Genomic DNA, 13,580 nt, shown 5'->3' with positions numbered 1-13,580 from the left:
TGACAACTTATCCAACTATCCGTCCATCTACCTAGTCTTCCATCTACTCAACCTGCCACCCAGCCACACTCCCAGTTAACCATCCATCCCGAAACAAAGCAGCAGAAACCTGGTCAGTGACCAGGAGGCAGCCAAGCTCTGAAGAGTGGGTGGAGCCCATTCCTAGGAATGGGGGACAGGCAAACAAGGAGTAGAGAAACTCATATGGGAGTACTCATCACCCCTGACCCTCCTCAGCTCCCCCTTAGTTCCACATCAAAATAGGTTGGCTCTAAGAGACCAAGAACCAGAGGTGAGTTACAGGTCCCTCCCCACCATCTTCGTCTGCTGCGGCCCCAGTCATACCCACCTGCTGGTCCACAGCAACAGCATCCAACCCATTGTACATGATGTTAACCCAGCCATCCTTGGAGGCCAAGACAAAGAGGGACATCAAAGCCTGGAAGACAAAGAAAGATGGTTGGGGTAAGAGATGTGGACTCCTCAGCCCTCCATTGTTCTGCCACTAGGAAACCAGGATGAAGAGGTCATCCTGAGTAGTCAAGCTGATGAGGCCTTGCTGAGGACCTACTGTGTGCCTGTTGTGAGCCCTGGGGCTGCTATCATGGGGGTGGAAGGGGAACTGGAGGCAGAGTCCTAAGTTACCGTCTTAGTTCTATCAGTAACTGTCTGAGAGATGTCCGTCCATCGAGAAGGCCCATGAGTTCCCGTGCCCTGACCCAGGAGTCCTGGGGCTCCACCCAGCCCCTGCTGTTAACTCACGTGTGAGAATGTGGACCTGTGAGTGAGCATCAGGAAATCTACCACCAGCCACTAGTGAGGGGCCACTGGCCTGGACCTGCTTCTTCTTGCATCAAACCCTGGGGTATACCCTCTCTGCATACAGCTGCCTGGAGGGTGTTGCGGGGATAGAGAAGGGAGGCTCTTTGGAGGCAGCTCATAGGAGACTGGATCAAAGGCAAAGTAGGATCCTGCATGCTGACTGAAGTGTTAGTAAAGAGAAGCCATCAGGTCAAGGCCCCCTTCCCTCAGACTAGTCATTAGCTCAGCTTGCCTATGGGACTGTCATATTCCCATTTGACAGAGGAAGAAACTGAGACTTAAAGAGAACACCTCAATCAAAAAAAAAAAAAAAAAAAAAAAAAACAGCTGGGTGTACACCCAAGTGTGGATGGCTCTCAAACTCCCATTACTGTCCCTTGGGTGGGAAGTCAGAACTAGTATTTGTGAAGTACCTGTTAAATTTTATGTGCTGGCAGACTCTGCACCCAGGGTCCCAGCCTTACTTCTCCTGTGAGCAGAGCTCCACCCAGACCCACTTTGAAGGATGGGAGCTGTCAGTTCTGACAGAGCGGGACTGGAGCCAGGTTTGCGACCCCTGTGACCCTAGAAGGGCTCACCTGGCCCAGGTTATCAAAGTTGTATTTGTGATGCACCCAGCGGTAGTTGGCGGCCACGCAGTCAGATCTGTTGGTTATGTTTCGGGTATCCACTCCCAGACAGTGATAGAACTTGCCTTTGAAAAGCTGTGGGAAAGGAGGGAAAGACAGTGCTCAGGGTAAAGGGGGCACAATCAGAGGAGGGAAGCTCCAGGAATTGGTCCACACGACCCGCCCCTTGCTCTGTCGACCCAGGTTGGGTCTGCCTTTCTCACTTGGCTCCGCCAAGGCCACCCCAGGTCCCCAGGTTAGTGCGCTCAGGTGGGTTGCAGCAGGCATGAATAGGCTGTGCTCAACTTCTTGTCACCCTGCAGAGTGGGCACCCCTCACCTGCACCCCCAGGATGCCGAAGATGATGAAGAAGGCACAGCAGATGAGGACGATGTTCCCGATGGGCTTGAGGGAGGAGATAAGCGTCTCTACCACAAGCTTCAGCCCAGGGGCCCGGCTGATGACCCTGTGAGCAGGCAAGAAAGGCCAGGGCACCATGAGCCACAGCTGACAGAGAGACAGCCCCAACTCAGCCTGCGGTCACCAGGCCTGGGGGAGGGGGGAGGTTCCAGCAGGAAATGAAGATGCCATAGCCAGGTTAGCTAGGACAGGGGCTAAGCACCAATCTCTACCTAGATTAATACACAGAAGGGCACTTGACCCCCTCAACCAATCCCCACAGAGTGCAGCCCACACCCAAGAGGCGGTACCCAAAGATGGCAGTGAGCTACCCCAGAACACAGAAGAGGGAGTGCAGTGGAGGCAATTTTGCCCTAGGCTCTTTGGCTTCTCCTCCCTGCAGCAAGGTATGCTTGGCACAATGCTTTGGGGAGCCTGTATTGTCAAGCCAGAGTGAAAAACCCACTTGGGAGATATCCCTATTCAGTGCAGCAATACACGTCTCCCACTCCATCACCATGCACTGGGGCAGGGTCCATACCTCAAAGGACGTAAGGTACGCAGGAGCCTCAGGACCCGGAGGACTCCCAGAATCTTGGCTCCCCCCGCAGAGGCCACGGATACTACGATATCGATGATGGACACAAAGACCAGGAAACCATCCAGAACATTCCAGCTGCTACGCAAGTATGCCTGCTCACCGAAGTACAGACCCAGAGAAACCACCTGGGGGTGGGATTAGGGTCAAGCCTTGGGAGGGGGATGGGGCCAGAAGACTCCCCCCACCCAGGGAAAGGACAAAGGGAGGTAAAGAGGTGATGGATGAGGTATGGCTCACAATGGTTCTTCTGAGGGTTAGTGATAGGCAGGAAGGAACAGGGTCTGGGCCCAGAGAAGTCTGTGAGCTATGGTCTCATAGCATGACCATGAGACCTCAACCCAGAGCCACCCACACTGAGAAGCATCCCAGGGCAGTGTTTCTAAACAACTGCGCCTTTCTGGTTGGACTTGGTGATAAGAGGGAGCCACTGCTCTCCTCTAGTCCCGGAAGCTCAACCCAAGGCCTCGAACCCAACAGGAGTGGACCTCTGGGACCTATGAGATATTCCTGAGGGCCAGGCCAGCAGGGAAGGTGAGGTCTAGGTCCAGGTGGGGGGTGGGAAAGATCCTGGTAGAGCCCAGAACAACCTTCAGTGTCATCTCGCCCACGAAGATGGCTGTGAAGATGTAGTTAGACACCGTGAGGAAGATGCGCTCCTGAAAGAGTGGGAGAAACCATGAGTCCGAGTCTTCCACATCTGCTCGAGTGCCTAATCAGCCTCTGAGTCAGCCAGGGGCAGCCACCATGGCCACTATTCCTCAGATCTAGCGGCCTTCCCTTCCCACAGGCAAGCTCTCTGCTCTGCCCCTACCTCCTGCATGCTAAGTGTCTGCCTTGGCTGAGCTCTCCCCGGGCTCCCCCACCATTATGACTATCTGGCCCTCTGCCCAGCCCCCCAGGGCTGCAGTCACTCACAGTGCTACCAGCTTCAATCTGGGGCCTCTCCAGAGCAATGGTGATACAGTTGAGGAAGATGAAGGCCAAGACCACGTAGTCAAAAAGCTTGTGAGCAATGATGGTCTGACACAGGATCCGGAACCTGAGTAGAAGTCAAGGAACCCCCAGGAGGGTCAGTTGGCTTCCCACTCTGACCAGAAGGAAGACAAGACCACGATACACACTCGGGGACCAGAACGGCTTAAAGGAGGAGATCCCTCTCCCTTCCTGTAGCTGTCGACATCTGTGCCTAACTGGAGCCTCCTTCCCAACCATACACCTAGGTTAATGAGGTCAACCAACAACAACCCCAAGGCGTCCTCCCGGAAGCCTTCTGATGGAAAGGACTCCATCTGAGCTTTCAGGCTGCCTATGGATCTGTCCAGCCTTGTTGCCAGCACTGGGCTGGCAAAAAAAAAAAAAAAAAAAAAAAAAAAAACCACCCTCAAGGAAGCCCCAGAGGGACGGCTAGACCCTCCTCTCTCTGTCATATGAAGGTGTCCTGCCCAGCTTGGTAGAGAAGTCTCCCTCCCAGACAGATCACCCTCCTCCTCTCTGGCCTGCACTCCCAGACAGCCACTACTCACTTGTTCTCAGGGGAGAAGAGGTAGACCGACCAGTCCTCACGGACTTCGCACCAGTCCGGCTTGTACACATCAATCATCTTGCGGACGCGGAAACACAGGGTCTGGCAAGGCAAGGAACTGGTTCCTGGGGTTGGTGCTGCGCAGAGCGGCCCATCTCTTCCCACTCTGCCAGCCAACAAACTTGGGGCACGGGGTGAACCTCTCTCCCAGCGCCCAACAAGGAAGAATTGGTAGCAGAGTAAGTCAGATGTGGACAGTTCTGGTCCCACCCTCAGCCCCACCCATCACCCCAAATCCCTTGGATCCGCCTCTTTCAGCCCTATAGACTGTTTTTACAAGGGCAGCTTCTCAGGTGTCCCAACCAGTCCCTACTCACGTAGTCGATCTCCTCCTCGTCCTCCCCACGGTCGCGGCGGTCGTCCATCTTGGTGAAGACATCCTTGGCTATGTTGGGCATTCTGCCATTGCAGTCCTCGTGACCAGGGGCCTGGCCTGCTGCCCTCCAAGCGCCCCGCGAGTGGGCACCCACCACGGGCACCAACTCTGCCAGGTCAACAGAGTCCCTGGTATCGAGGGACAGAGTCCGGCGGTGGTGGCGGTGACGGTGGGCCAGGTGGGGTCCATGGTGCGCGTGGTGGGTATGTGGGGCATGCAGGGGTGCAGCGCGAGGTGGCACCTCCTCCCGGGCGCCTTCACAGGCCCTGACGCAGCTACCACCACGCTCCCCGGAGAGCAGGGACTCATGCTCAGCTGAGGGTGGCTTGTGTTTCAGGCTGTTCCAGCTGGAGCGACGGCTGGCCCAGGTCCCGCTGCGGCCCCAGGGCCCGTAGTAGGAGCTCCGGGAGCTGGACTGCAGAAAGACCCGGATTTGGATCAGGAACCACCCACACCATAATCTAACACCAAGACCCAGACATCCTAAACGCCATGCTAGAGGGGGCCCACCCGTTCCGATGTATGACTCAGACTAAAGCCCCTTCTTCTCTTGAGAAAAGCATATGGCAAATAAGGGTCAGCTTTACAGGTAAAGAAACTGAGGCTCGGAGATAGGTGATAATTGGATCGCTTTTATACAGTTTAGAGGTGGCAGAGGCCAGATTGAAGCTCTAGTTGGCCCCACCCCCAAAGTATATACACTGTTGCCAAGATGAAATCCCAGGTCTCTCCTCCAGACCCCACTCTTGTATTCCAGCTATAAAGACCTGTTCTAGCCCAGAGCACCCAGGACTGTCATTAACACAGACCCTGCCTGGGCCATACTAGATAGTGTGGTACCCTCGACAGGGCACCTGGTGCCACAGTCCTTTAGTGCCCCCACCTCCAGCAGCCAGCATCCATCACAGGACTCACCAAGGATCGCTGATCATAGCTCATCCTGCCCAGTGACATGACACTGCTTTTCCGGGAGTCTAGGGCCACCAGTACCGGGTCTGGCTGCAGTGAGAGGCGGGGGGCAGTACCCATGGCACCAGCAGGACCCAGATGCCCACCCAGAGGGAGGCTAGGGTCCAGGTGTCCATTGGGTGTCATGGGTATCGGGCAGAGCTTGAGATCTGGAGGTGTGAGATGAAGAAGACAGACAGACGGACAGACAGACAGACAGAAGAACAGAGGAATCCATGACACAATCAGAAGTGGTTGTATATAGATGGAGAGCTTTTCTGGTGAGATGTCCTCCACTAGGAACTCCTGGAGGTTGGCACCTACTTCACGTGCCCTCTTCCTCCCTGCCTGTAAAGCTGCTTTTACCTTTTCATGACTCTTCCCTTCTGTTCTGGGACCAGCCTAGACCTCCACCATGCTGGAGTACCTTACCCCCATGTTCACAGGCAGGGACTGTCCTCTTGGGTTACCATGGATACTGGGCTTGGTTGAAAAAGACTACCTAGTGGTATCAGATGTGACCTGAACACAGGCCACATCCAGAGGCACTGTGGCTGTAACTCAGAGCCCCGTGTAGAAAGGGAAGCAGAAGGGTTTCTAGGGGAACCTAGGAGGCCCATGATTGTCTGTTTCTGAGACCAAGCATCTCTTTCAGATATAATTGCTTAAAAACAAAACAAAAAAACCAAACCCTGCGTTCCTGGGCCTAAGCTTCATGGGGAAGCCACTGTGCCATCTGGGAATCTCCAGGGAGTTCCTGACCCTGAGTGGAAAGCACAGGTGTGTTTACCTCTGCTGTTGTCCAGGCCCTCTGGGAGCTTGTCAAACTCCTCCAAGTTGGATGAGCTCTGGTCCTCGTCAGAGTAGGAGCGATTAGCATCACCCTGGGAGATCAGTTCACATTAGAACCGGTCAGCTCTGCCTTCTCCTAGCCCACCCTTGGGATTTTTCTATGGCCTTTCCTATTACAGGCGGGGAAACTGGATTAGAACAGGGGTGTCAGGCTAATGAGGACTTTGGTCACAATACCCAGTCACCCTGATTTCCAGCACTCCTTAAAGTCCAACAGTATAGAGGAAGAAGCAGGCTCTGGAAAGCCAGATCTTGGAGGCTTTAGAATCTGAGGTAGAAAAGGCTCTAGGTGGTGAGGAAGCCTCCATTTGCATGCTACCTGGAGCAGGAAGCTCAGGCCTCCTTAGCAGCTCTATTTTGGTGGAGTACCTGCTGAAGCTTCCAGCTACTATCATCCTGCCAGGCTCCCTGTCTCCCACCCAATGACTAGCCCAGGGTTATAGTTACCTCAGCCTGGAAGCCCTCTACCAGGATAGCCACCAGGAGATTGAAGAGAACATAGTTGCCAAAGGTCATGAGGGCAACAAAATAGAGGGAGGCCCAGGGGGTGGTGGAAGCCATGCCATTGTACAGGACAACATTCCAGTCCTCCTGAGTGAGGATCTGTTGAGAAGGACACAGTTCAGCCCTGGCCCAGCCCTCCCAAGCACAGGTCGTCCACCTCAGCCCCTCCCAGACATGCTATGATGTTTACCCCCGTGAAATCCATGAGCTTTCAGATACCACTCACCTGGAACACTGTGACAATGGCCCACAGCAAGGAATCGAAGTTCTTCCTGTCAGGGACTGTGTCTCCAGTGTCCGTGCGGAGGCTGAATTTGCAGCCAAAGATATGCATCCCAAGGATGCTAGGAAAAGAATGGAGGTGGCTCAAGGGGGATCATACTCATTTCTCTGCTCCTCCCAAGACCACCCAGTCCCAGGATAGAGGACAATCTTAAGTCCGCGTTTATAGAGGGGACTGCTCAGGCTCGAAGGATGGATTTTCCCAAAGCCATTGGGTTGGTGCTGAGATTCACAGCCAGATCCTGTCAACTTTGTCCCTAGGATCTTCCACTAGCCACCGTGTCCCAGGCTCACACCCGTAGCCCCCAGCAGGTGGGTGGGGCTCACCTGAAGATGAAGATGAAGAGCATGAGCAGCATGCAGAAGGTGGCCACGTTGTCCATGGTCTTCATGAGCACCACGAGCTGGCGCCGCAGCGCCGGCATGAAGCGCACCAGCTTCAGCACCCGCAGCAGCCGGAAGGTGCGCAGCACGGACAGGCCGCCGTCAGCCTGCCCCACGATTTCCCAGATGCTGCAGCCAGTATGGGGGAGGCAGAAAGGGTCAGTGGGAGGAAAAGGGAACAGGAAGATGGAAGAAGCAGAGAAGGTAAGGAGAACAGAAAACAGCTTACATCATCCATCCATCCATCTAACAAATGGCGTTGGGTGCTACATCACAGCAGCCCCTGAAACAGGGTTTCTCAGCCATGAGCCCATGGATCCGGCATTAAGAAGCTCATGGCTAGAGTTGGTGAGATGACTCAGCAGGTAGAGAAGCTTGCCACCCAGCCTGATGACCTGAGTTGAATCCTCAGGACCCACACAATAGAAGTGACTCCTGCAAAGTTACCCTCTGTCCTACTGGCACGCGGACACACACACACACACACACACACATCCCCCGCACGTTAAAGAAGGAGAAAGAGGAGGCAACAGTCTGTCTAGTCTTGCAAGTCTGAATGTCACTAACCTCTTTTTGAGGTCGCACGCTTCCTTTGATTATGAATGTAAACAACAAAGCAGAGAATCAGCCATAGCCATGACTTCATGGGGAATTAAAATAGCTGATATCTTCATATTGCCTAGCTATTTCTGTGTTTCCAACCCCCGTTTGCAACTCTGGTGGCCTCAGACTCACTGCTACCTCTGTTGAGCACATTCATGCAGAAGCATATATTACTAAATCACCAGTTTATTCAGTATTTTGATAACTGCCTGCCGGTGATGGTTTCCTTTGTCACTCAGAGGCTTCCTCTACTGCTCGGGGTTGCGGCCCTCACTCCTGCTCCTCAGCTTCGGGGGTGGCAGTGCTGTTACCTGATGATGACAATGATGCTGTCGAAGATGTTGTAAGGGTTTCGCAGGTAGTCAAAGAGCCCGAAGGCAGCCAGCTTCAGGATCATCTCCAGGGCAAACATGCTGGTGAAGACCACATTACAGATCTCTAGGATGTTGGTCAGCTCCTCGGGCTGTGGGGAGTGGGGACAGAGACCGTGTGACACTAGTGAGTCTGCTAGACTTGGACCATGGTCTGTAGGACTTCACAACTGTGCTACCTTTGGATCCTGTGGGAGGGGATTGTCTACTAGGAAATGAGGAAGCCCACATGTGGTGCTGGTACTGTACTCTAGGAGACATTATACCACCCATGTTACAGATGGGCCAGCCTTTCACACACTGCTGGAAAATGGAGGAAAAAGACAGGGTGCCTGCTGCATGCTAGAAACAGCCCTAGGAACAGGACATTTCCACAGTGCTCTCGGAGAACACCAAGAAGATCAAGTCACCAGCTGGTGACCCCAGATCCCTCGTTTTTCAGGCACAGGCCTCCCTCTACCCCTGGATTTGTTTCTCTCAGGATTTTAAGAGGCAGACAAGAGCTTGCAAATGGCACCATCGAGAACCCTGCTTTGAGACAGACAATACCATGGAGCTAAGGAGACTGGTACCAGGCATGGCCCCCTGCCTCTGATGCTTCCTCTTATTATCCACACATATAGTGTTTCTTCAGCCTCGGGCTAAGGGTGAGGCAAGGAACCTCTGCCCCCTTGCTCTCTTCTCCCGCATCAAGGGGTCTGGCTTATGCTCAGTGGGACAGCAATGGCTTCTCCCTGAATCCTGAGAAAAGGAACAGCTACTTATCCCTCCTTTCCTGAACCTCAAAGCCCGATAGGCCATCTGACAAGTAAGGAAACTGGCTGGGTGGTGGGACTGACTTGCGCGGAACCACCCAATAAGAATAGCAGACTCCATTGTGGTACACAGAAATCCTGCTTGAACCCACTAGCCTGCTCACTCATTCATTTGTTCACTCCTGACTGCATCACACAGGTCTTCCTAGAGCTAACACTGTGCAGCGGCTATGTTCCTGCAAGAGACGTGTCCCCTCTCAGTAGCAGAGCCTCCCTAAAACAAAGCAAGCCAGTACCCACTAACACTCACTCAGCTGAGTATGTTTTGGGGGACAGCGTTGGGAAGCCAGGCAGCCTCCTGGAGGAAGTGAAAAAAGAGAGCTGGTGACACAGGGGAGCAGAGAAGGGTGGCAGAGCCAAACTCCCAGCCAGGGTAAGAGCTGGGTGACAGGAGGGTGCCACAACAGCAAGCCATCTCCCGCTTGTCAGCACCCTAATTCCACATCCCCCCCAGCAACAGAGAACCCCAGGGGTCTAACTTTGATCCCATATGGCTTAAAAGAAGAAAGAAAAAAATTATCCAGCCACCAGCCTCCCATCTAGTGCCTAGGAAATCCAATAAAGCCGCCAGTTCCTCTCAAGCCCAGATAAAAGGAAAGGGCCCCATTTCCATCTGTAATTACATTTGACTCTCAAAATGCAAAGGGAGCGGGACCCTGGGAGGGTGTGGGTGGGAGAGACTCTGACGCAGCTCACACAGCCCACCTGAGTCAGATAATCCGAGATGAGAAGGGTAGCTGCTGCCGGCTGAGTTGGCCATGCGCTGGCTCTCAGCCGCACACAATGTGTACATGTTCCCTCCAACCAGGCTCTAGCCACCGCGCTTCGGAAAGGTCAGTAGCTCGCCTCCCTCCTCCCCCGCAACAGCTGTTTTTCCAGGCAGCGCACACCTGTTAATCTTTCTCTAATGGACCATCCATCACTCCCAAGAGCATTTTTTCCGGGAGAGAGGCAGGCTGGAGAGAGGCAGACAGATGAATATAGACAAGACAAGTGGGAGTCCAAGGGGGGAGAGAATGAGGGGGGAGAATGAGGGGGTAGGGGCTGGGAGGATGGGGGGTGGGCAAGGGGCGGGGCTGGCTATGGAAGGGACGAGGCAGAGATGCAGAGAGGAACAGAGATGGGACCAGGATGAACTGACAGACAGATGATGGTGAGCAAAAGGCAGAGGCGAAAGTTCTGCTATAGGCATACGGACAGTGCTCTTGGGATGTGGCTCAGTGGGCAGAGCTTGTCTAACATGCATGGGGGTCCTAAGTGCAATTGCCAGCACCCCATTAACCGGATATGGTTGCATGCACCTGTACTCTCAGCACTCCAGAGGTCAGAGGCAGGAGGATCAGAAATTCAAGATCACTGTTGGCTACATAGTGGGTTCAAGGCCAGCCTAGGCTACATGAAATCCTATTTTAGGAAGGAAAGTGGGGGAAGGTGACTGAGACAAAGTGACATGACAGACATCAGAGAGAACTCCAGGAAAGGAGAGACAACATAAAAATCACAGCAGACGGACAGTCAGACAGACGACAGACAGTGAGAAGTCTAACAAGGATGCCCAGCATGTACCCTGTGAAAGAATAGGTGGTCCAGATCAGAAAATACCAGCCCATGTCTAGAAGGCACAGGAGGCTCATCCAGGCCCAGTGCTGGGCTTAGTGACCACAGGCTGTCCAGTCTCAGGCCACTTCTACAAAGATAGATGAAAGGGACATGCAAAAAGGTCTTTGGACCAGTCCAGGAACCCCTCAATCCATGGTGACAAAGATGGCAGGGGTCAGCTAAGTTCTTCCCCGAGGCAGGTGTGCAAAGCACTTTCTATGTCCCAGTCATCTGAGTTCTCATCTTGCCTATACTGTCCCCATTTCACAAGAAATGCATGGTTCAGACAGAAGTTACTGCTCTTGACCAGGCCAGGGTGGAATCCTCTCTGGAATCATGTCTCCTCCCTCTGCTGTGAACCAGGTGCTATCACCTGGACACATTTTAGAAAAAGTTTGTTCCTCAGACATCATTTCCCTTCTTACGCACCTTCCACGGCTCTCCACTGAGCTGAGAAGTGTCCTTGAGGTCCCCAGTGGATAAACAGCCCTCCTTGCCCTGTGGACTGTCCACCACACCCTCCGCACGCATCCTTCCTGAAAGCTCTGGGCCCTGCCTCTCCCTTATACTTGTCACTCTAGCTGATGGTTTATGGCACTCCTTTAAGATCCGTCCTCAGTACTGTCTCTTCCAGGAAGTTCTCCCTGACAGTGACCCATACTGGTATCTCTCTGTCTCTCTTGTGAGACCCTCACAGAGTTAAAATGTCAGGTGCTACACCATCTCCTAATCCTTTACCCAGAGTCACCTTAAACCTAGGTTACTTGGTAGGGACTACACAATGAGCTTTGAGTCACCCATGACTGATGAGGCCTTGAACACATTCCCTTGGGAGCTGGAACCAAAATTATCCTACATTCCTGAGTTGGGTAGCAGCCCTAAGCCTCGGGGGATCCCCTCTGCTGCCCACTCTACCTTGACCAGCCTTCACTGAGGCCGAGGTGAGGCTTCAGGGTGGCCCTGCCCAGCTCTAGTCAGGGACACTAAGGAAGAGACTAAGTATCTTCCTGGCCGAGGTCCCACCTCTGTTGTCATTATCCATGGATGCCCTCTGTACCCCAGACCCAGATCTGCTAGCTTCATGCCAGGTCACCTAGGCAACCTATGCACCTTCCTCAGTTTCCCCATCTGCCTATCTTCCCAGGGGGGATGAAACACATACCTGCCTACCCTCCATGGCTTCTACGAAGATGGAGCCCAACAGCCAAGTTGACCTGTCCCCTTTGATGGTCACACAACTGGATCAGAGATTACCAAAGGGGTGTGGACTTCTCAAATCTCCTCAAGTCCCCTGGAGATTTCTTCTTTTCAGTAATGGGAACTGAACCTAGGACATGCTAGGCAAGTGCTCTGCCATCAAGGCACACCGTGCCCTTCTTGGGGGAATTGTCTCTCTCTTCATGAGACACATTCGAGTCCCTGGCTGTCCAACATCCTTTCACCAGTCACCTCCTCCTAGGCCAATCAGGATAAGGAATATCCACAGCCATATGGAGCCTGAACAAATTGTTCCTGGTGACAGCTCTCGGTTATTTGAGCAGCAGTGGCCATGCAAAAGGCCATGAGGACCTGGACTGAGCTCCCTATAATTAGGAAGACAGGGATGAAAAGCCAGGACATCACCACCTGTCCCCTTGCAGTGATACAGAGTTCTCTGCGGGCCCAGGTTGGGTGCAGACCCAGTGGAGGCCGGGGGTTGAGGGAGGACCCTATAATACTCTTCCCTTTCCTTCCTGCATACCATCTGCAACCCTAGGCCACCTCTCACTGTAGGTGCCACCTCAGTGGGGGATGCTCAAAATAAACCTGGGGGCGGATCAGTGTCCCTGCCGAGAGATGCCTGAGAGCCCAGGGTGAGGAACAAAAATACCAACAGGCCCTGCGCAGAGCTCCGCTGAACAATGGCTGCCACTCGGTGCTGCTTTAAAAAGCATGGTTTAAAAATGCTTCCTCCTCCTCCTCCTCCTAGCTTCTTCTTTAATTAATTTTTGAGGCTCCAGACAGTGGATGGTAAACTTACCCAGGCTGCTGGCAGGAGACTCAAACAAAAGACCTGCTAGTGATGACAGAGTCTTAGATAGCTACTAGACACCAGAATCCACGCATGAGTCCTGGGGGGTGGGGGGGGTCTGTCTTATCAGTAGCTAGAGACACTAGCTAGGTTAAGCAAATGCCTTCCTCAGGACCACCCTGTCTGTCAGCCGCAGAACCAGGGTGGGAACTCAGACCATAAACAAACAACACAGCCTCTGTGCAGTGGCCTTCCAAGTGTGAAGACAGGAAGCAGTGACTAACACTGGCTTGGGAAAAATTTGTGAGGACTCAGGGACACCCTGCTCCTCTAGGCCTGGGACTTAGTAGGTTCCCAGTGAGCCCTAAGATAGTGGGGGGGGGGGGGGGGGCATCTCTCTATTGAGGTTGCAGATGAGGAGATCAGGGTAGACCCTCCAACCAGGTGGGGACTCCAGGTGGGTGGGGACTTCAGCATCACATGACTTCTGCTGTCCCAAAGGAAGAGGCCCTGGCAGATGTAGAAAGTGTGCTCAGAGGGTAAAAGTGTAATCAAACAAATGGCTTTTGTTCATTTTGTTGGTGTTTCAAGGCAGGGTTTCTTTGAGTAGCCCGGACTGTCCTGAACTCGCTCTGTAGACCAGGCTAGCCTGGAACTCAGAAGTCCACCTGCCTCTGCTTCTAGAGTGCTGGGATTAAAAATATGCACTACCATCTAGCCAAAAGCATTTTTTTTTTTTTAAGGAAAGCAAGCCCACTCAAGTGGGATGTGGCCGGTACAAGAGATAGGCAGGCACTACAGAAGAAGCTGAGAAGACTCACCC

The 13,580-nt window shown here is 53.4% G+C and overlaps 1 protein-coding gene across 1 annotated transcript in view; it reads right to left on the bottom strand.

Moving 5' to 3' along the window:
• Cacna1i (calcium voltage-gated channel subunit alpha1 I) overlaps positions 1-13,580 on the bottom strand; it is a 110,061-nt gene that overhangs the window by 23,336 nt on the left and 73,145 nt on the right. Inside the window, 14 exon segments of the mRNA XM_034516566.2 lie at positions 350-439; positions 1,401-1,526; positions 1,770-1,896; positions 2,371-2,555; positions 3,018-3,086; positions 3,346-3,469; positions 3,954-4,054; positions 4,330-4,803; positions 5,304-5,506; positions 6,127-6,220; positions 6,636-6,791; positions 6,919-7,036; positions 7,302-7,487; positions 8,273-8,424. Coding sequence (XP_034372457.2) covers positions 350-439; positions 1,401-1,526; positions 1,770-1,896; positions 2,371-2,555; positions 3,018-3,086; positions 3,346-3,469; positions 3,954-4,054; positions 4,330-4,803; positions 5,304-5,506; positions 6,127-6,220; positions 6,636-6,791; positions 6,919-7,036; positions 7,302-7,487; positions 8,273-8,424 — 2,205 coding nt within the window.

Source organism: Arvicanthis niloticus, chromosome 13, assembly GCF_011762505.2.
Source record: "Arvicanthis niloticus isolate mArvNil1 chromosome 13, mArvNil1.pat.X, whole genome shotgun sequence".
NCBI lineage: Eukaryota > Metazoa > Chordata > Mammalia > Rodentia > Muridae > Arvicanthis > Arvicanthis niloticus.
This window is presented reverse-complemented; position numbering and strand designations above follow the sequence as displayed.